Here is a 21,894-nt window from a genome sequence, read left to right as displayed (position 1 = left end):
TCATACACAGGTAAAACATTTATATATATATATATATTTATATATCATATATAAATAAATATACTGATTCACAGCATAATGAGCCTCATCGTGCTGGACTGCACTCCTCACTGCAGCGGCTATAATTAGCCCTCTCTTGGCTCCTCCGCGGTCCCTGAACGCACCGCCGCCGCAGCGCGCGCGCGCGCACACACACACACGCGCACACACACTCTCACACTCACACTTCCGTGTTGTCTGTCACCGTAAAGCAGGAAGCACTGTAGTAATGTGCAGCAGTTAATCTGTCCTGCTGCTGTTTACCTACAGGTATGTCCAGCCGGTTTGTCCCCGAGAATGTCTCACTCTAACGGCCGTCTCCTCCGAACGGCAGCGCGGTGTTCGGACTTTTATTTTGGGGTTTTTGTTTAGCAGCCGTTAGCTTCTTTTCGCACACACATACACACATACACACACACGCACACACACCGCAGACAGCTTTAGCCCGTTAACGAGGCTTCAAGTCTCTCTGTTCTGACGTAAAGCGGCGGTTTGAATGTGTCGTAAACGGGTGATTTTGAAGTGTTTTAACGGGTCGTCATTCCGATGCCAGGTAACGTGAGAGCGGCAGGAAGAAGAAGCTACATGGAGGCTAACTAAACCTAAACACCAGGACCAATCAGCATTCAGGAGGAACTGCGGTACATTAGCACCAGGATGCCAGCCGGTAAGCTGTGTGTCTGTCTGTGTGTGTGTGTGAGTCTGTGTGTGTCTGTCTGTGTGTGTGAGACTGTGTGTGAGTGTGAGAGACAGTGTGTGTGAGAATGTGTTTATGTGTGTGAGAATGTGTTTGTGTGTGTGTGTGTGTGTGTGTGAGAGACAGTGTGTGTGAGAATGTGTTTATGTGTGTGAGAATGTGTTTGTGTGTGTGTGTGTGTGTGTGTGAGAGAGAGAGAGACACACACAGACAGTGTGTGTGTCTGTCTGTGTGTGAGAGAGAGACACTGTGTGTGTGTGTGTGTGTGTGTGTATATAAATGATGTACATCTTGAACTAGAGGTCAGTTCTTTCTCCTGTGATGTCACAGGTCAGAGGTCACTCAGACCGGATGTTTGGTACGATCTGTCTGAGCTCAAAGGTGAAGGTGTCTCACCTGGTTTATGGTGTGTGTGTGTGCGTGTGCGTGTGTGTGTGCGTGCGCGCGTGCTAATCAATAATACTTGTGTACTTTTACTGCTGATACTTTAGCTACATGTAGTAGATAGTAACATTTATTTATTTATTATGACTTTAATAATTAAAAAGTCATAATAATAATGCTGCCCGTTTGATGAGTAATATTTGAAGACTATCTGCCTTTAAAAGATAAACTTCACAAAGTAACAGTAAAACTAGTTTATGCTTTTCGTGTGAATGATTGCTGTCAATCAGCAGCAATATCTATCGTTCAAATGTTTTAAAATCTTATATGAATTACATTTTTACTACAAAGCAGTTAATATGGACTTCACGACAACATTTTGTAATTTCCCACATCGTGTTGTATTCTCTGTACCACCAATCGTCTTCATATAAAGCATCATAGACGCGTTGTGGTTATCAAACATCTCCTTAGTCCTCCGATCCATCGCTCCTCCTTCCACCTCCGTCACTCTGATCCTACTTCCTACTGTGAGGCAGTTTGTTCCTCTCTGTGGTCCTGATGTTCTCTGGAACATGAAGTTCTGCTCCTCTATGGAGGCTCTACATGTCTATTTACATTACAGTGATTAACATGTTCCAGCCTCTCCTCTCCTCTCCTCTCCTCTCTCCTCCTCTCCTCTCCTCTCCTCTCCTCTCTCCTCCTCTCCTCTCCTCCTCTCCTCTCCTCTCCTCTCCTCTCTCCTCTTCTCTTGTGGTCACATGACTGTTGGTCTGACTTCATAGTTTCACAATTTAATGTTTTTACACAATCTGGTTGACGTGAACGCGTTATTAGAGGAGACATTTATAATGAGAACATGAAGAATAAAATGTTTTAGATTAAATATGATTTTAAGCTTCGTTTTGGATTTCTTTGTGGCGGAAGTGTTCATCACACATGATGCGTTCGAGGACCGTCGGAAAGATGAAAATCAGAGTATTATGACAGTTTTCACAGTGTCTGGCTGTGATAAACGGTGTAGTTTTGGTGATTGTTCAAAGAAAACATGCTTTTCCATCCCGCCGGCGGGTTTTGGGGTTCAGAGGTTTAAACATTTTATTCTGGAACGCACGGCCAGTGGAGCGCAGCGTGAATACACAAGATACAAGGCTTCAAAAAGTGTGTGTGTGTGTGTGTGTGTGCCGTCATGTGCGTCAGTGTTTCTATTTCGGGGAAAGTTGTACTTTGGGTGCCCTCGCCTTTCTGCTCCTCCAGCAGCTGCTCTGGCAGGTTAACCAGCTGCTGTTTACTGACGAAGCAGGATCAGGAAAGGCTCCCTTTACCGACGGGCTCGGTGCGTTTGGAGCAGTCACTGGCGGTGTGGGGGGGTTGAGGAGGAGGAGGTGGGGGGGTTGAGGAGGAGGAGGTGGGGGGGTTGAGGAGGAGGTGGGGGGGGACGGCGTTTTGGCTGCAGGAAGCTTCAAGGACTGTGCAGCCCGGCGGGCCTCGTGTCTGCTCTGTAATTACTCCCAGTGGTGAACTGCTGATTACATTAGTGGTAATGTGACACCCTCAACATCGATCCCTGATGGGCCAATGCATCACAACGTGTGTGTGTGTGTGTGTGTGTGTGTGTGTGTGTGTCGTGGACAAACACTCTGAGATATTTGAGCTACAGTTGGTGTAAGTTAGAGAAACAAGTCTGAAAAAAATCTCTTTGATTAGTTCCTTCTGAGGAACATTATGTTCAAATAATAACGCAGCAACGTAGTGCGAAGCAGTGCGAAGCAACACCACCATATGCAAAATCATGCACGGTACAGTCAATGTCAGTTTCGGTTGATTTTGCTCTCGATAGCCCGACAGCTATTAACTGTTAACTAACCGATACATTTTTAAGAAAAGAACGCAAAATGCTGTGAAATGCAAATCTGCGCTTTCCTTTTTCTTCGGTGTCTCATTGACTCGATGATCCATCCAATTATAACGTATTGCTTCGTAAATGTCTTTATTTCATTTTGTGTAGCCTTGCCTGTCTCTGTGTGTGTGTGTGTGTGTGTGTGGGGGGGGGGGGGGGCCCTCACTCCTGGGTCTGTTGTGGTCTGGAGGCGCTCATTATCTTCAAAGTGTTAACCACCTCAATTAAGTCATTATGGAGACAAACCCGCCGCCGTCACTCTGGCTCTGCTGCTGCTGCTCTTCTTCAGACTCTATGAACAGTCTGATGAGCACAGATAAACGGGACGGAAGGGATGCCTGCTGGGAAATACTCTAACCCCCCCCCCCGTTATTGTTTTCCTCTTTATTTCCATCCTGGAACTGTCTCTGTCTCCCCCGGTGGCACTCTGCTTCTCTCTTCACCCAGCCTCTCTGGTTCTAACAGGAGTCAACCTCCAGAGTGAAGCCGACGCTTCATGTGTTAAAGCTGCATTCTCTCTAGTGTCCACCAGGGGGCGACTCCTCTGGTTGTATAGAAGTCTATGAGAAAATGACTCTACTTCTCTCTTGATTTATTACCTCAGTAAACATTGTAAACCTGAGTTTATGGTCTCAGTCTCTGGTTTAAGTCTTCTTCACCGGCCGGCCTGCGTCGTGTCGCTGCTCCTCCCTCCGCTGCTGCTGTGATTTGGTATTCATGGTGGAAGACGAGGTTTGTTCTGCAAAAGGAGGATTTGTCCTAAATATAACTTCAAAGGAGGCGCGCCTCCGTCTGTTTCCTCCGCCGGTCCCGTCTGCAGAGGAGACGAGGCTTTTATCTCGCTGCTGTGTGACGCTCGGCTTACGGCTCGGGTGTTTCTTCTCGTGTCTCTGTGGACATCAGACGGGCGTCGGTGCAGCAGAACACCAGCAGCATGTGAAATAACAGGTTTATTCTGTCAACACCACTAAAAGGCTTTTTCTCTCCCGCACGCTGGAATTAAAACACGCCTTCATGTGCAGATTAAACACAGTGTTTGTATGCAAATTCACATTTACGCAATCAAACTTTGATGTTGAAACAAACTAAATGAAAAGACTTTTAGAGGAATAAATTCAGTGTTTCAAGATGAATAAAAACATTAGCAATGCTGAAATATTTAAATTCACTTTGGGAAGTTTGATCACTAGTATTCTGGATGAACTTTATTTACACACCTTTCATGAACAGAATGCAGAAAGCTTTACAGAACAGAAGTTCTTTCTTGTTCGTTCTGCTCTTTATGCGTAGACTTCAGGAGGCGGGGGAAGTTTACTTGCCGATATATTGGACATTTATTATAATTTCCTCCTGACGTGTCGGTGTGAGCTGCAGAGCTTCACCTGAGGACAGAATCATCTCGTCACCGTCTCCATCAGAGCTCCCATCGTGTCTAAGCTGTAGATGTCCGTCCATCTTCTTCAGCTCTGTGTGGAGTTTTTTGTTTGTAGAGACACCGTAGTGGTCCAGACGCTCTGTTTTTATGCATGTGAGATGCTGTTCGTGAGGTCGGAGGAAGAGGAGGAAGAGGAGGAAGAAGAGGAGGAAGAGGAGGAGGATTTCTAATCACATTTATTGTAGATCTCTTCTTTTTCATTCACCGGTATGTTGTTCGGGTTCTGATGTTTAATTAAGATCTTTAGTGGCACATGACAGATAACTGGAGCGCTGAACCCCAATTCATCATGGAACAATAATCCTCCGTCCTAAAACGTCTCTGAAAAAATGTCCTAATGTCCTCTAAGTGTCCTCTTTTGTCTAGATATTGTCCTCACGTTCTAAATATGTCCTCACGCCAAAGGTCTAAAACCCAAAAACTGGTCCTCGCAGAGATAGAAGCTCAAGCACGAACACACACACACAGTTACACAACAGCAGAGGCCCACACACACTTCCACGTATGCAAATAGCCACTGTGCACGCACACACACATGCGCACATTAAAAAAAAATCCTAAATTCCTTCAACAGCTCTCAGTCAATCTGCACAATTGCATTCCAATCAGGATGATTAAAACACCTTCAACCCAACACACACACAAAACATTCATGTCATCTGTCTTATGTGTGTGTGTGTGTGTCTGTGCGCGTGCATGCGCATGCGTATGCGTATGCGTATGTCTTTATTTGTGTGTGTGCAGGGTGTTTAACATCGTATCGAGGAGGTTTTGAGTGTTTTTAGCCGTTTGGACTCGATGCTGCAGCTTCTTCTGCAGCCTCCAGCAGATCTGCTGTTGCTGCTGCTGGCGAGGGGAAACACAAACACTGCAAGGTCAGAGATGACAGTCGGTGTGTGAGGCGGGGGGGGGGAGAGAGAGAGAGGGTGGAAACACACACAGAGAGAGAGAGAGAGAGAGGGAGAGGAGTCGAGGTCCACCTGGCAGGCCGTCCTCAGCTTTCGCCTCCGACAAGATGGATTCAGAGAACAACGAGTCGGGTAGGGGGGCTGCTTTTTAAGTTCTTACTCTCCTGTGTGTGAGTGTGAGAGAGTGAGTGTGTGACCATGAGTGTGTGTGTGACCGTGGCTAACAGAGTCCAGGTCTGCGTCTCGGTTAAATGAGCCGACCGGCCATTGATCCGCTCTCCGTCTGAACCGTCGTCGTCCCGACCGTCCAATCAGCTGCCTGCTTGGTTCCCCTCTTGACTGACGCACCTCGAGAACCAAAACGGTGCGACGGCACAGATTATCACGCCGTCATAACCGATGACTCGTCGCTCCTGTTGTTTTTATGAATTTCAGCTCATGCAGTGTCTGCACTCACTTATACTGTAAGCTAATTATTTAGCTTTTATTTGATGCATTTGTGTCTTCAGGATGTGTCGCATGGATATTATTGGAGGAGTTTGTTTTTGTGCAGACCATTGTCGATCCGTACCGATCCTCCTCACGGTTTAATTCCACACTTTAACGTTAACCATCACAGTGTCAATAAAGTTTTACTGACGATGGTTCTCCAACATTCAGTAGAACATGTTTCTAGTCTCTGATCTCTGATCATGTTTCATTGTAAACAACCAATCAGAGGCGAGCTAGTAACGTTAGCAGCACCGCTAACGGCTAACCAACGGAGGTTCACTTCAGTTACATTATGATGCCTTCAGGCTCTACTCAGGGAAAATTTGTTTGGGGCGAAGCTGTTTGAAGAAGATGATTTTTTTTAAATTAGCCAACGCTGCTAACATCGGGGCTAACAACCTCCGGTTCTGAAGAGAGAAGTCAAAGCTTCATGTGTTAAAGCTGCATTCTCTCTACTGTCCATCAGGGGGCGACTCCTCTGGTTGTATAGAAGTCTCTATAGTCACTTCCTGTTCACTGGTTGCAAAAAAACCAAGATGGCGACAGCGAAATCGCCAAACTTGAGGCTTCAAAACGTCCACAAACCAATGAGTGACGTCACGGCGACTACAAGTGGTCGCTCCACTTTGTCGTTCACCTCTGAATTTCTGTAACTTGGCATTACAACAAATGCCAATTCATTTTTAGAGGCTTTAGAAACAGAAGATCAGAAAAATCTACATTTAAGTGAATATTAAAGACCCAAATCAAGTAGTTAGCAGCATATTCAGCCTTTGTTTCTTTATGATACATGTAATACTTGAGTCGTATAAAGGTAATAAAGTAGTCCATGGATATGAGATATGAGTTAGAGATAATCAGTCCCTCCTCTTCATCATAGTGGAGGTTAGTTTAAAGGCGTTTTCCCGGTTTCACTCGTCGTCTTCTTGCTTCGTCACAGTTCGTTTTGTTTGTCCGTCCTCTTAATCATGCAGTGAACAGGACGTTGAGTATAAACGCCTCCGTTCGTGCTCGTCTCTCACATCATCAGCTGAGGCTGTGTAAACAAAGCTGGAGGACGTCATCGGCCTCAGTCAGACGACCTTCATCTGAACACAAACTACATCCAGTAAACTCAGAAGTGTTTCTTTTGGTATGAATCTGTGTTCTGGAGGTTTCTCCTCTTTCTGTCGCTCACTCTGAGCCGCTTTGGGCTGAGAGTGACGGGACCGTAACGCTCCTCAGACCGGTAACCATTAGAGTGTCAGACGGAGTCCACAGGTGAGTCTCAGCATGGAGGAGGGCTCGCGGTGGTTTGGGGTGTTTTGGGCGTTCGTCCTTGAGCCTCAGGCCGGCAGATGTTTTGATTGGCGGCAGCGCTGAAGCACCAGAGGTCATCTGTTGCCTTTCACGCTCAATTAAGTCAATCTCACACACACACACCCACACGCACGCACGCACGCACACAGACACACACAAAAGAAATGTCCTCACTGTGTACAATTTAAATTCATTCATGTATGATGCAAAGACAAGTACACACAGGAAGAACACGCGCACGTCAGAATAGCTGACTGTAAAATATACAGACCTGTACACACACACACACACACACACACACACACACACACACACACACACACACACACACACACACACTGTAGCTGACTGCAACAATCAGCTGACGGAGCAGGAGGAGATCTTTACATATGGCGACAGTGACATGCATTCATTTTCTCACACACACACACACACACACACACACACACACACACACACACACACACACACACACACACACACACACACACAAAGTACTGAACATTTATTATTTAAATAAACAAATAGTTCTGTACATTTGAAGCTCTGAATTCCACAAAGATAAAGTCGAGCCAGAATCATTTTTCTAAGTTACTGACGGGTGGCATTTAATGCTTTTGTTTTTATGTTTGTTTGCCGAAATAAGTATAACAGCAAACATTTCACCTGTTTCTTTTTGGGGGGGGGTGGCTGGCCCTTTAAGATATTTACTATCCTAAATTTCAACATCTGCATTATTTGCGTCATTAGTTTGAGATCTATGATCGGCTTTGCAAACAACTGCTTCTTTTTATTATTGTGCATATAAAAAAGCAAGAACACAAAAAGCTAATAAATGACATTATTACAGTAAACATTAATATCCATAACAATGAATCACAGGTTAAAAGCAGGTTTAAATCGGTGAGTTTGACGATGTGACAATGAATAACTGAGAAGCCATCACCTCTGTAGGTACCTGATGGTCAGAGTGTTGATTCAAATACACATTCATTAATAACTGTTGAGTTATTAATGCTTTTAGAATGCAAATATCGTCCGTGGAGTCGATACATCTGTCAGTGAAATGATCCTCAGCTTCTGTCTTACCCTTGTAGTTTTTATTCCAGTTGTTCCTCAGAAAGCCATTTGAGTTCATTAATACTGAATTTATTTGAGGGATTATGGATCAAATCTGTTCTTTCCGTCGGTCCGTTTATCTCCTTGTACGTCATTGATTGGTTGGATTTTGCCGCCACTTCGTTGCTTTGCCTGAAGACCGACTCGGATGTGTTTGAGGATTTGACCCTCGGCTAACGTGTGATATTCTTATTTTGTGCTGGAGTAGTTGTGAAGTAGTGCGACTGCAACTTATCCGCTAAAGTTTTCCAACAAAAAGTTTCCTTCCCGATGACTCTAGAATTAAATGAAAGCAGAGCTCAAGGGGGGAAATCAGCAGTTTGGTCGGTGGCGATGGGATCAGAATGAACAAGTAGCCGAAGTTATAATTACAATTAACCTACTTTGCATGGATAAACGGTCCAAATGGGGCTCAGCGTTAAATTACTTCCCTCGTTTTCCTTCCTCCAAAATGTGGTGACAACATTGAATCCTGCTGCCAGGACTTCACTAACATCTGAGTGGATAAACACACGTGTTGTGTTGAAGTTGCAACAAATCCAAATCAGATATTTTGACCGACAGGTGGATGTAACGTAACCGGTCTCTGCATCTTTCAGCCTGAAACCTCTCAGCCAGACATTACGTCTCCCGTCCGTCTTCTACTTTACTTTTTTCTTCCTGACCTATATTATACATTAACATTTTGCTGACATTTCACTTGCATCTGCAGACGTTAAGCTGACCGTGAGCTTTGATTTGTAGGTTTCTGTCTCAACTGACTGACACTGAGGAAGGTCACAGCAGGAGTTCTCTTACAACAAAACCAACAGTTAGGTTTAGACAACAACACCAACAGTTGGGTTTAGACAACAACACCAACAGTTAGCTTTAGACAACAACACCAACAGTTAGGTTTAGACAACAACACCAACAGTTAGCTTTAGACAACAACACCAACAGTTAGCTTTAGACAACAACACCAACAGTTAGCTTTAGACAACAACACCAACAGTTAGCTTTAGACAACAACACCAACAGTTAGCTTTAGACAACAACACCAACAGTTAGCTTTAGACAACACCAACAGTTAGCTTTAGACAACAACACCAACAGTTAGCTTTAGACAATAACACCAACAGTTAGGTTTAGACAACAAAACCAACAGTTAGGTTTAGACAACAACACCAACAGTTAGGTTTAGACAACAAAACCAACAGTTAGGTTTAGACAACAACACCAACAGTTAGCTTTAGACAACTAAACCAACAGTTAGCTTTAGACAACAACACCAACAGTTAGCTTTAGACAACAAAACCAACAGTTAGCTTTAGACAACAACACCAACAGTTAGGTTTAGACAACAACACCAACAGTTAGGTTTAGACAACAACACCAACAGTTAGCTTTAGACAACAACACCAACAGTTAGCTTTAGACAACAAAACCAACAGTTAGCTTTAGACAACAACACCAACAGTTGGGTTTAGACAACAACACCAACAGTTAGCTTTAGACAACAAAACCAACAGTTAGCTTTAGACAACAACACCAACAGTTAGCTTTAGACAACAAAACCAACAGTTAGCTTTAGACAACAAAACCAACAGTTAGCTTTAGACAACAAAACCAACAGTTAGGTTTAGACAACAAAACCAACAGTTGGGTTTAGACAACAAAACCAACAGTTAGGTTTAGACAACAAAACCAACAGTTGGGTTTAGACAACAACACCAACAGTTAGCTTTAGACAACAAAACCAACAGTTAGCTTTAGACAACAACACCAACAGTTGGGTTTAGACAACAAAACCAACAGTTGGGTTTAGGCAACAAAACTAACCATTGACTTTACTTTGGCATTGTTTTCATGCTGTGGGACTTTGTACATGAAAGCGAATAGATTTTATTTTGTACCCTTTTCACAAACTTTCATCATACTGGGCTCGTTTATTTCCCCAAACCGTTTGGTGCACAGTTTAGCTCACTCTAATCTAGGTTTAGAGCGGAATGAATCAAAGTAGAAAGTTAAAGTCAGGTTATAGTTCAACAGGTAGAATCCAGGTTTAGAAGGAATCCTAGACAACGGTTACATTCATCTGTGTGTACAATAAAGCAGGAAGTTAACTGATGAAACTTTGATGTTTAAAGGTTTAAAGCCGGAGTCCTGATCTCTCGTTTCCCAATATAATCCGGGTAAATTGAACCCGCCGTGTTTCCCAGACTACCGAGTTCCTGGAGTCTGTCGCTCTCTGCTGCGGGAATTAATTGATAGTCATAACGCGATCAGTTCAATTCAGTCTCTGGCAGATTGAGAAGATTTGATTGCTGATGGAGATTCATTCAGAGGCAAATCCCGGTTAATTGGATTTGCTCCGGTTTAAAAGACACACAACTCCTTTTTTAAAAGGCTGGTTCTGAGTCCTCATAAAGCTCACTGATGCAGCAGATACACTGTATTCAAACATGTAGAAGTTATGTCAGGACATACTGTATGTTGTGTAAAAATACAATCCTGAGAATGACGGACTAGACTACTTATTATTAGATCCCTTCAAGGCCTCACATCTGCTTCTCATAATAGTTAAATTCCCGCACAAACACACCCGATTAAACGTAACGAGGTATTGATCAGCTATTGATCGAGCAGGCCAAGATATCCAGCAACGCCATGACAAACAATCGGGTTCATTCCATGAAATATCGATTGGATGTTTTATGATTCATGATACTTGTTTAGTTTGCGGTATTTAGTGACTGTTTTTGTACTTTTGGTTTTTATTAGATTCAAATGTGGTTATTACTTTGAAAAATCAAAAACTATGAATTGTTTTACGGCCTGTTTTTAGTTGTCCAACCAGATTCGTTTTGCTTTGCTGCATTGTGGATTGACCTTTAACTGAAAATATTCACATTCAAGAAGCTGTAATCTGAGAATTTTTACTGAAACAGATGAATTGCCTATCAAAATAGTTGCAGATTAATTTTATAGTTACAGATTGAACAATTAAGCGATACATTGTTGCAGAAAACAGCTAAATAAATGGGACAATTTTGTTCTAAATCTTTGGGTTTCTGATTGTTGGGCTTTGGGAATTTTTTCTTTCTAAAAGACTAAACGAGCAATTGATTTATTGATAAAAACAGATTACTATGATTATGTAAATCATCTGTAATCAATTACAGATGTATCTTCAGCCAAACCTGCTGGTTTCACAATGAGCACAATTATCAGGTTTTCTTTGTTCCACATAACTGTAAAAGGAAATTGTGATGACGGAATAATAATAATATTACAATAGTAGTACAACCTGCTGTGTTAGGGTTCTTTGTTTTGCTTTTCATAATCTATATACGTATTTATTTCTTTAATTCCTCAAACAGGATGAACTATGTGAAGAGTTTTTCATTCTCCTGTAAATCTCGTTGTTGCATATTAATCAGAGGGTAAATGGTTTCAGGCCTGTGAATGTGCTGTTTCTGTTCATTTGAATGTCTTTTGTTCGTGTTCCTGATGGACGGTCTGGAGGCAGTAAATGAGCGTCTTGTCTCTGGTCAGTCATCCACAGCAGAGCCACAGTTTCCACCAGCTCTTGTTTCCATACACGGTCATCCGCTCCACAACTTCACTCTCTTTGACTTCACATGTTGGAGACTTGGAGGATTTATTTTTCTGTTTGAAAATCCCAGTTTAACTCTACTGGTTGGTGTATTAAACCATGCAAATGTAGAGTGAAGCCCTCAGGTTAGAATACAGTGACACACTGAGACATTTATATAGTCTTCTCCCACTTTAAAGAACTTTAACGTTATTTGGGTAATGAACACTTAATACAGTCTTCATTTTATTGTTCTTCTTTTCTGGAAATTTTTGTGTTACGCCAACCTCTTTAACACTTCTGTATTAATTTAAACTCACGATCTTTATCTAAACTTAACCGAGTTTTTCACCATCTTTTCTTAAACCTAACTAAGTATTTCACCATCTTTTCTTAAACCTAACTAAGTATTTTTGTTGCCTAAACCTAACTAAGCAAGGCAAGAAAAATGAAGGAATAAGATCTTGAATATTTGTGTTGGGGTACGTTGCTTTCAGACATCATTCATAATGCAGAAAACACAACTACAAACACTGATTCACTTAGTTTCGACGTGTTTAAATCATCCGTTTAAATCTTCCGTCCCTCAGAGACGAACAGCCTTCTGTAAACGTAGCTATAAACCTAAGAAGCGTTAAACGAGAGGTAAGCAACGGCCACATTAGCCCGGATTACAATCACAGAAGTGAAGCAGAGATCGGAGTCTCTCTGACCTGAAGGCCTCTTCACTGCGCTCAGTGAAGCTGCGTGGCGGAGCTCCATAAATTCTATGGTTTATGGTAATTACACGGTCCACCGCCTCAGTCTAGTGCTGGACGCCCGCCATCACTCCTCCGAGCTGAGGTCACGTGATGGACGTCGTGACGTCCGTCGTATGTCCCTCTCTGTCCTCCGGGACGCTGAGTCTCCACCAACAACATGTAGCTTTTAATACAGATCTGTTGTGTTTAATATGGATGTCATCAGATATTATCAGTAACAGGAGTTTGATCAGAAGAACAGGATCATCGATGAAAGATAATCACGTAGATTATTATTTAGCTGAGAATGTATTTTAAAGATTGTGGAACTTCTTGTATTGCTGCTTAAGAAACACGATTTGAATACAAGAATAAGAAAGACATTTTGATTATTTTCACAATTAATTAACCCTTTTTTTCACAAAAAAAAGAAGTAACGTAGTAAAGATAAGCAGCATCGATAAGAGTACTAAACGGCACCAAACGCCTGTGAAGGCTGTAGATCTCTTCAGGAAGTCGAGACATTGAGACACGGAGTCTGTGAAAAAAGAGGAAGATCTGTACACTGGAGTGTTGAGAGTTCCTGGATTTATTTAACTGCTGACGTGTCTTTTGGGGAACTTAAAGTCTGATTCCTCCGGTGGCTGGATTGTAGAAGTCATAACGGGAAGCTCTCATTGTAGAAGTCCATTCTTAGTCTTCTTGAATGATAGTTTGATAAATTAAGCAAAAATATTAAATTAATTCCTTAATGGTTTAACCCTCTGAACCTTTTATTCAAAAGAAAACGACAGAATGAAACCCTTTAGCAGAGCCAGAAGCTATTTCCAACGGTCCTTGAACACATCACGAACACACACAAACCAAATCGAAGCTTTAAAATCTTGACATTTCAAAAATATCCGAAATTAAGCTTAAAATTGTGATGTTTCATAAAAAGTAAAGGTATTCTACACGTCTCATTTGAAATTTCGCCACAGATAAACGGTTTGTTTTAACCCGATTCTGTAACAAACATTAAATTCTGAGCTCTGAAGCGCAGCTATGAAGCCATGATTGATTTATCTGAGACCAACAGTCATGTGACAACAAAGCAGTGAATATTGGACTGAACTGCTGCTGAACCGAGCGTATAAGAGATGACAGCAGAGGTTGTAAAAATGTAAATAGTTAAATATATACAACACGTAGAGCCTCCATTGTTTTCTAATATTGAAAACACTTTTAGACACTTGGAAACAGGTTGGATATATAGATTTCACTGTTGGCCAATCTTTGTAAAATATATTATCAAAGAAATTCAACATGCTTTATTTTTCTTTTTGATGATTGATGTCAACATAACTGTGTCATTCTGCAGTAAAGACGTGTTCTAGTTCTCTCTACTTCTAGTCATCATGGTTCTGTTTCCATAGAGGAGCAGGACTTTTATTTTGAAGTGAAAAACGAGGCTTCGCGTTCAGAGGGTGAAACGCTCTCACAAATAACATTTCCGTCTCTGTGACTCTGGCTTTAGAACCGGTATGAATCCATCCCAAAGTATCTGTTATCACACTCTCACATATTCCTGAAATCCACAATGGAATTCAACGTACCAGAAAAACTGAAATAGCCCCGTTCAGTTATTCAGCAATTTGATCAGAGCGAGGAATCGGCCACTGAAAGGATTAGGATTGGATTCTTTGCTCCTCTTCCCGTACTCTGCTCCGTCTCACTTTTCCTGCTGTTACCGTAAACTCTGTTCACCACATCCAGCTTGTGAGAAAGTTTCTTTTTTATTGGTGATATTTTCACTCTCCGGGTTCAAAAATCAAACTTAATGGAGCGAACGCGTACAGACGGAGGAGGGCTTTTATCCCTTCTCCGTCTTTAGTTTTTTTTGATGATCACAGCCTTTCAGCCTGAACGCCCATCGGGAGCTGACATGGAATGGAAGGCTTGATGGGTGGAAAATGGAAGAGACGTTTTTTTTTTTACCGCCATCAGTGAAGCAGCGGGGTCGTCCCTGTTGACTCGTGCTGCAGAGATGCAAATAAAATGCTTTTGTTTTGAAATGCTGGCGAGACAAACCTGGTACATGGTGATACAGGGACAGAGAGCTATTTTTATTAATTCATAGGTTGAAGGAGGTGGAATCTAAAATTGAAGGAATGAATACAAATAAAGGTCACCAGATTGAGAGAAGAGTCAGTGTGTAGAGAGAGATTGTTAAATATGCAGCCAAAAGAAGATTCTCATTCATTGTAGCCATGCTAAAAGCCATGGCGGCATTTCCCACAATGCTCTAGTACACCCAGGGGTATGAAAGGAATAGTTAACACAATTTAAAGTTACTACAAGGAACATATTGTGTTGGTTTTGGCGCCCCCTGTCCACGGTGGACCGGTCTCTGCTGGAGGATCTGGGTCTGTCCACGGTGGACCGGTCTCTGCTGGAGGATCTGGGTCTGTCCACGGTGGACCGGTCTCTGCTGGAGGATCTGGTTCTCTCCACGGTGAACCGGTCTCTGCTGGAGGATCTGGGTCTGTCCACGGTGGACCGGTCTCTGCTGGAGGATCTGGGTCTGTCCACGGTGGACCGGTCTCTGCTGGAGTCTGAGCTGAAGGAGGTTCTGGTGAACCTGCATGAGTTCATCTGGTTTCACCAGAATCCGACCCGGTGGCTCCGATGACGAGCATCAAGAATAACTCTATAGAAACAGACCATCTTCTCTCTGATGGTCTCTTTACTGATGGAGGTCTGATAGAGGATCAGGACTACGCTGAGACTGGTTCATATAGAGGATCAGGACTACACTGAGACTGGTTCAGGACCAGATAGGAGTTCCCCACACTAACTTTAAGCAGTACGGCAGAAGCTCTTTTCAAACTAAAGAAACACGTCCGACTAAGATCGCTCTGCTACTACAGAAAGGTGTGTTTCCTTCTTGTGAAATACCTTCAGATTTGTCACCAGCTGCAGTCCAGAAGATGAGTTATGAGTTTAGGATCCCCCCCCCCTCAGCTTCCACTTGAGAGCAGCTTCATTATCACACTGACACCTCTCATCACAGCCAGAGGACGACACTGTCAGCCGCGTGAGAGGCTTCACACTCAGACTCCTTTATTTACTGTGTTCGTACTGTAGATGAAGACAAAGCTTCATGTCTTAAAGCTGCGATCTCTCTAGTGTCCGGCAGACAAACCTTCCGGTGGCATCTTGCACTGTGTTCAGTTGTTCCCAGAGTGAGGTCTGAACCACAGCAGAGAGCCTGAAACACGTCTCCCTCCTCCTGACATCATCACATACACATCGACACCATTTACCCCCACCAGCTTCCTTCAGAAAGTGCTTTTACTCTATAGTACTTCTGCAGTTTGAGGTACCGGTATGTACTTCTACCACAGGCTGCATATAAGAAATGGACGTGGTCATCGTGACGTCACTCACTGTTTGGTGATTTTGCCGTCGCCATCTTGGATTACGGCCGTCGCCATGTTTTTTTTTCTTATTTTTTGTCAATCACTGTGTAGCCCCGCCCCTAAAGCATCCCCTGCTTTATGGTCTGTTTGACTCTAAATGGACCATCATTTACTAAATGAACATCATGCTGTATTGAAGAAGACTTGAAACTAGAGATTGAGACCATAAACTCATGTTTACAATGTTTACTGAGGTAATAAATCAAGAGAGAAGTAGAGTCAGTTTCTCATAGACTTCTATACAACCAGAGGAGTCGCCCCCTGGTGGACATTAGAGAGGATGCAGCTTTAGCACACGTGTTTGTGGGCGTGTCTCTTTATCTTCTGTATCGTCATTTCACCGAGAGTGAAAGGAAGTCCTGAGATACGAACCTTAAACTGCTGAAGGTCCCTGAGCTGTTGGAGGATTTATGAAGAGGAATCTTCAGCTAAATCCCCCCCCGTTGATAAAAAGGCTTAGACAGGTAATTGTGTCTCAACGCCTCCCCCCCTTCTTCTCTCCCCCCCTGGACGCCCACCAGCTTCTAAGCTCTGAGCTTTTTAAATCCTCTTCCAGGGTTGGAAAGTTTTCATGATCCTCTTGAAACCGTCTCACTTCAGACAAATACTCGTCGATAAATAAGAGAGCACATTGTGTTCATAGTCGGACTCTGGGTTTGTTTAGGACCCCGGATCGGTGATCGATGTCCTCGTCTGGATGACCAGCCTCCTCTCGCCAACCGACTAACTTCCTCCCCCCTCCATCCATCCATCCATCCATCCCTCCTTTCCTTCTTCCTATCCTGACTCCCTCTGGGTCTCTCCTACCTCCCTTTCCTCTTTTCTTCTTCTCCCTTTTTCTTGCCGATCTCATTTCTTTTCCCTCCTGCTTTACTCTCATCTTTCCTCCCCCACTTTCTTCTCTACCTCCCACGTTTCGTCTGTCCCCTATTCTCCCTTCCAGCTCTCCATTAATGCCCTTCCATTTCCATACATTTTCTACCATCCTATCCTCTTTTTTTCCATTTCCCTCTCTACTTCCATGCCTCCTATCCTCCCTTTTCTTCTTTCCTCCTCTACCTCCCTCTTTCTCCATCCTTCTGCGGTGGATTTCTTCCTCGCTGTGGCTGTAATTCGCTCAGAGATGGATGGACCGGCGCTGCAATCCCCCCCCCCCCCTGCTGTGTTTGATGGATCTCGGTGGTTGGAGTCATTCTTCGGCGTTGGCTCCCCCCTCGGTGGCTGGCTGATGAAACGGAGGGAGCTTCTGTTTTAATGTGTTTCTAAAGGCCCAAATGTCACTGGATGCTCTCTCAGGGCCGTCACTATGAAGCTAGACTTCAGACCACCACCACCCCCGGGAGCCTCCAGTGCTGCAAAATTTAAACTTCTGCTCCCTGTCGGAGTCATACTTCTGCAATTCCTGTAGGTTTTGGAGATCTGGAGGTCATGGTGGTCATTCGAGTAAACTGATGTTTGTTTGAGGAACTGTGTTCAGATGATTATGGATTTAAGGACCTTAATCCTGCTGAAAGCATCCTTTTAAAAGTTATGTCCAGGCACCAACCTCTATTTCTGAAAAGTGAAGCCGATGCTTCACGTGTTAAAGCTGCATTCTCTCTAGTGTCCACCAGGGGGCGACTCCTCTGGTTGTATAGAAGTCTATGAGAAAATGACTCTACTTCTCTCTTGATTTATTACCTCAGTAAACATTGTAAACATGAGTTTATGGTCTCAATCTCTAGTTTCAAGTCTTCTTCAATACAGCATGATGTTCATTTAGTACATGATGGTCCATTTAGAGTCACACAGACCATAAAGCAGGGGATGCTTTAGGGCGGGGCTACACAGTGATTGACAGGTCTCTACTTTTTTGCATTTTCTATCCTTTCTTTCTCAGAATTGTCCAGATTTCACACAATCTTAATGAGAATATTACTTTACATTATTGTTGGTCTGTGTGCAGGTATTTTGTTTTATTGTGGAGTTGAGTGAAGACATCGAGGAGAAGAAACAATCCTTTTGTCTGTTTGCCGTGAAGAGATTTTCAGATGTGTGTCGTACCTTCCCACCTGAGCGTTTCCAGAGAGCTCGAGTTTCTTGTGACGTCTTCCACCTCCTCCTCTTCCTCCTCCTCTTCTTCTTCTTCCTCCTCCGCCTCGGAAACTTGAACCCTGGGATTTCATCCGACTTGGTTTCCATTTCCTCGCTTTGTCTACCCAGCATGAATATTTAAATGAGAAAATACTGAGCTTCCGCCGCCTCTGCAACGAATCCACTATCTACAGTTGGATCATAATTCCACTTGAAACACATCCATCATGAGGTGCAGAGTGCTTTCTGGTCACTGGTTGGACGTTTACAAGGCGGCGCCACAGGGAAGGTGACTGTGCTCAAGACTTCTGCTATCTGATGCCCTCCAATGCATCTGAAGCCTCTCTACTGTATGAATAATGGGACGCGTCAATGAATAACCTCTGTGCGAGGCTCAAAGGGAATCCCACATTATTCACCCCCAGAACAAGAGAGTCCACTAAATCCAGACAGCAGTCACACAACATGTTTACCAGCACAACATACAAGCCAACTTCAGGGAATAGTTTTGCATGGTTCCCTGAAGGCATCATGATGTCACTGAAGCGAACCTCCATTGGTTAGCCGTTAGCGGTGCTGCTAACGTTACTAGCTCTCCTCCTGTTGAAATAGATCTTTTTAAATAGTTTTATATGAAGACTTTTGTACAAATTAGTTTGTTTTTATAGTTTGTAGTTATACATGTGCAAAGATTTAATTTAATTCTGACAACCTCAGAGCATAAAAATCTGGCGCCCCCCCCCCCCTATAATATGCTTGATGACACCCTGACATCATGTATCTTGTGTATGTGTGAAGGGGGTCGACTCCTTGAGGAGGCTGCCTGAGGAGACGCAGCTGCTTGATGCTCAAAGTATGAATGTAAAGCAGCCCGACACCTCACCGGCTCGTGTAAACGGGATCAGATGGAAGCAGATGTTTTCAAGGAGATTTTGGATTCACCTTCAAACGGAGTCAGTGAATGTTCGGTTAAGAGTTTCCTCGGTTTGCTGTGGGAAGCTCATACCACATGTTGAATCTTGAAAAAAAATGCAGTGATGCATGTCTTACTTTACTGTCCAGTACAGCTCCAAAGTGTCAAAGAACACCCGAAATAAATCTGCCTTGAAAACACCGAAAGAGATTTAGAAGTTTACACCAAATAAAAGCCTCCGAAAGCAACGACCAAAGAAACACAAAAGATGATTTTAAGGTGTTAAAGGTGTTTTTAAGTCCACCATAAAAAGCACGACTCATGATTAAATGGATGTTTTGGTCCGAATTAATCATAAAGAAAGTAAAAAAGAACCTTCTGATGATGAATACAAGACGATAAACAAGCCTTGTTTTTTGTTTCCTTGCTGATGAATCTCGTGTCCCGTCAGATGATCCTGCTGACTGCTGGACCCGCTCCAGACCTCCAGGCCACAGAGAGAGAGAACAAAAGCAGATATTGTTCTTTTTTAAGCAGTATAACGTTAAGACGTCCGTCTGGCCGGGGAGCGCAGCCGAGCGACGGGGGAGGCGGTAAATTTATGGGTCATCATCTGTTTTTCGGTGCGTGCGCCCTTCAAGGTTCAAAAAGCAGGACGTGATGATGCAAGTCAATGAGCCCCGGCAGCCGTTCACAGCCGTGCTTTTCAAAGCAGACAAACACTTTGTACATTTGCAAATCGCACAAATAAGCAGCCTTTTTTTTAACAGATATTTAACGTTTATAGAGACGTTGATCTCGATGAGGAAGCTCTCTGTTTGTCAGCCATCACTTTAATAGTGTGGAAGTCAGACTTAATTTTTTTATAACTCCATATTTCTTCATATTTATCGCTCCTCTGTGACTCTGACTGTCACAGTGATCATCTTTGAGATGGATGTTAAAGTGTTTTTATGCTCCTGTGTGGGTTTAGTCTGGGTCGGGCGTATTTATAGACTAAATATCATTTACAGTTTCTTTTGCTTCACAGATGAAACACCTGCCTACTGAAGCGTAGCGGTGGAGCCATAACGGTACCCAGCATTGAGCTCAAATGATTCATCTCTTAATCTATCAGCCCATTGACGGCAACAATAATTGCCGATGATTTTTATATCAATTAAGTCGCGGAAGAAGCGAAACTGTTAAAAAATGTATTTTTCGTGGACCAGCGTCATCTTCTGTAGTCCTTCAGAGGCGGGAAACATTTCCTCCTTCATGCCTTTAAATCAAACTTCTATCTTCACAGACTCGACTTTATTTATTTATGCTTCTCCTCTCCAAGGACGACGCGGCGCGTCACCCCGCAATCTGAACCGGGGCGGCCGTGAGCGCTGTTTGTTGATGGGATGCCGTTACGGCTTTCATCTGCTTGTCAAAGGGACGGAGTATTCATCAGGAGGGCTGAGGGGCTCTTTAATCTGCTAGATTACGCTCCTCACAGGCGGTTCAGGTGCAGATTGAAGTACACAGAGATTTACTGTTTGTGTGGATGGATGAAGAAAGACGGGACGTAGTTCTAGAGACAGAAAACATCATGTTTGTCAGAGCGGGTTTTAGAGGCGACTTAAAGGGACAGGCTGGATGTTTTGAAGTTGTCGCTGCGTTACCTTGATGTCAGACGGCTCTCTCTGACGGGGAAAAGCTGTAACAACAGTCGAGATAATATTCAGTTTAGTCACTGACATTGATGCTTTTAGGTGTCTATAATACGACCACAGCAGCACATTGCTTTGCTCCCACCTCACACAAGCTCACTTCTTATTATCACTCTAAATTTGTATTTTCAATTCTACTTTGTTTTTTTTAACGTTATCGACTTATTTTATTAAATATGGACCTTGAATATTTCTACGTTATTGAATTATCGGACAGTTTATGGACAGGACCTTGACTGTTTTTACTTTGACTTATTGTACAATTTGTACCTCTAATTGTTACGTTAACGACTTGACGTACGATATAAGGACATGAACTTGTATGTTTTTACGTGACCGATTTAACGTACGATGTGTGGACATTACTTTGTTTTTACGTTATCGACTCAATGTACCATTTATGGGCATGACCTTGTTTTATGACGTTACTGTTTTATCTCAGTTTGTAGAGATGACCTCACCCATTTTATTATTATTATATCTATTGTAGGATATTTGGACATGACTTCTAATTTTACATTCATGACTTATCGTAAAATTCACGGACGATATTTTTATTTATTTGAGATTTTAATATTTGTTCACATTCCAATGTCTGAATATTGTTTAGAAGTTCATTCCTCTTTGAAACTATTAACTAATCATCATATCAGTGTCATATAAGTATCTTAAATTCACACTTATATCGTTTATTTCAACTATTTCTGGGACAATAAGTTACTAAACTAAAGTAGTGATGGTGACGGTCCAGTGACGATGTTTTCTTTAATCCTCTCTCGCTGCAATGCGTTTCCAGTGTGAAGTCTTCATTTTGCACATCGTCCCTCGTGCAGTTAGCCAGGTTTCTCTGTTTCTGCTCACTGGATGAAGGAAACTCGGCTTTCTTGTTGACGTTGATGGTCAAACGGGTCCGGTTCCTGCAGCGGGCCCGACGGTGACGGGTCATTATTTTGTGTCTTTTGAGCTCATTGTTGTGTGAAGTCACAGAGACTTGGGAGGCTTTTCTGGCTGCAGGGTTTTTTGTCTCCATCTGTGTGTTGGATCACGTTTTTTTTCTTCCCTCTGGAACACAAGAGGCCGGTAACCCGAGCCGCTGCAGACAGGCCCACATTCAGACCCGGCGGCTTCTCGTCTTCTCCGTCAGAATGAAGCGTGATCCC

The 21,894-nt window shown here is 43.1% G+C and overlaps 1 protein-coding gene across 1 annotated transcript in view; it reads left to right on the top strand.

Annotated features, from left to right (window-relative positions):
* The first annotated feature begins 219 nt into the window (after positions 1-219).
* efr3a (EFR3 homolog A) overlaps positions 220-21,894 on the top strand; it is a 72,732-nt gene continuing 51,057 nt past the window's right edge. Inside the window, exons 1-2 of the mRNA XM_079173611.1 lie at positions 220-309; positions 593-706. Of these exons, the coding sequence (XP_079029737.1) occupies positions 697-706 (10 nt within the window). The 5' untranslated portion in view covers positions 220-309; positions 593-696. The remainder of the gene's footprint in view (positions 310-592; positions 707-21,894) is intronic.

The sequence above is a fragment of the Pholis gunnellus genome, assembly GCF_910591455.1.
Source record: "Pholis gunnellus genome assembly, chromosome: 14".
NCBI classification, from domain to species: domain Eukaryota; kingdom Metazoa; phylum Chordata; class Actinopteri; order Perciformes; family Pholidae; genus Pholis; species Pholis gunnellus.
This window is presented reverse-complemented; position numbering and strand designations above follow the sequence as displayed.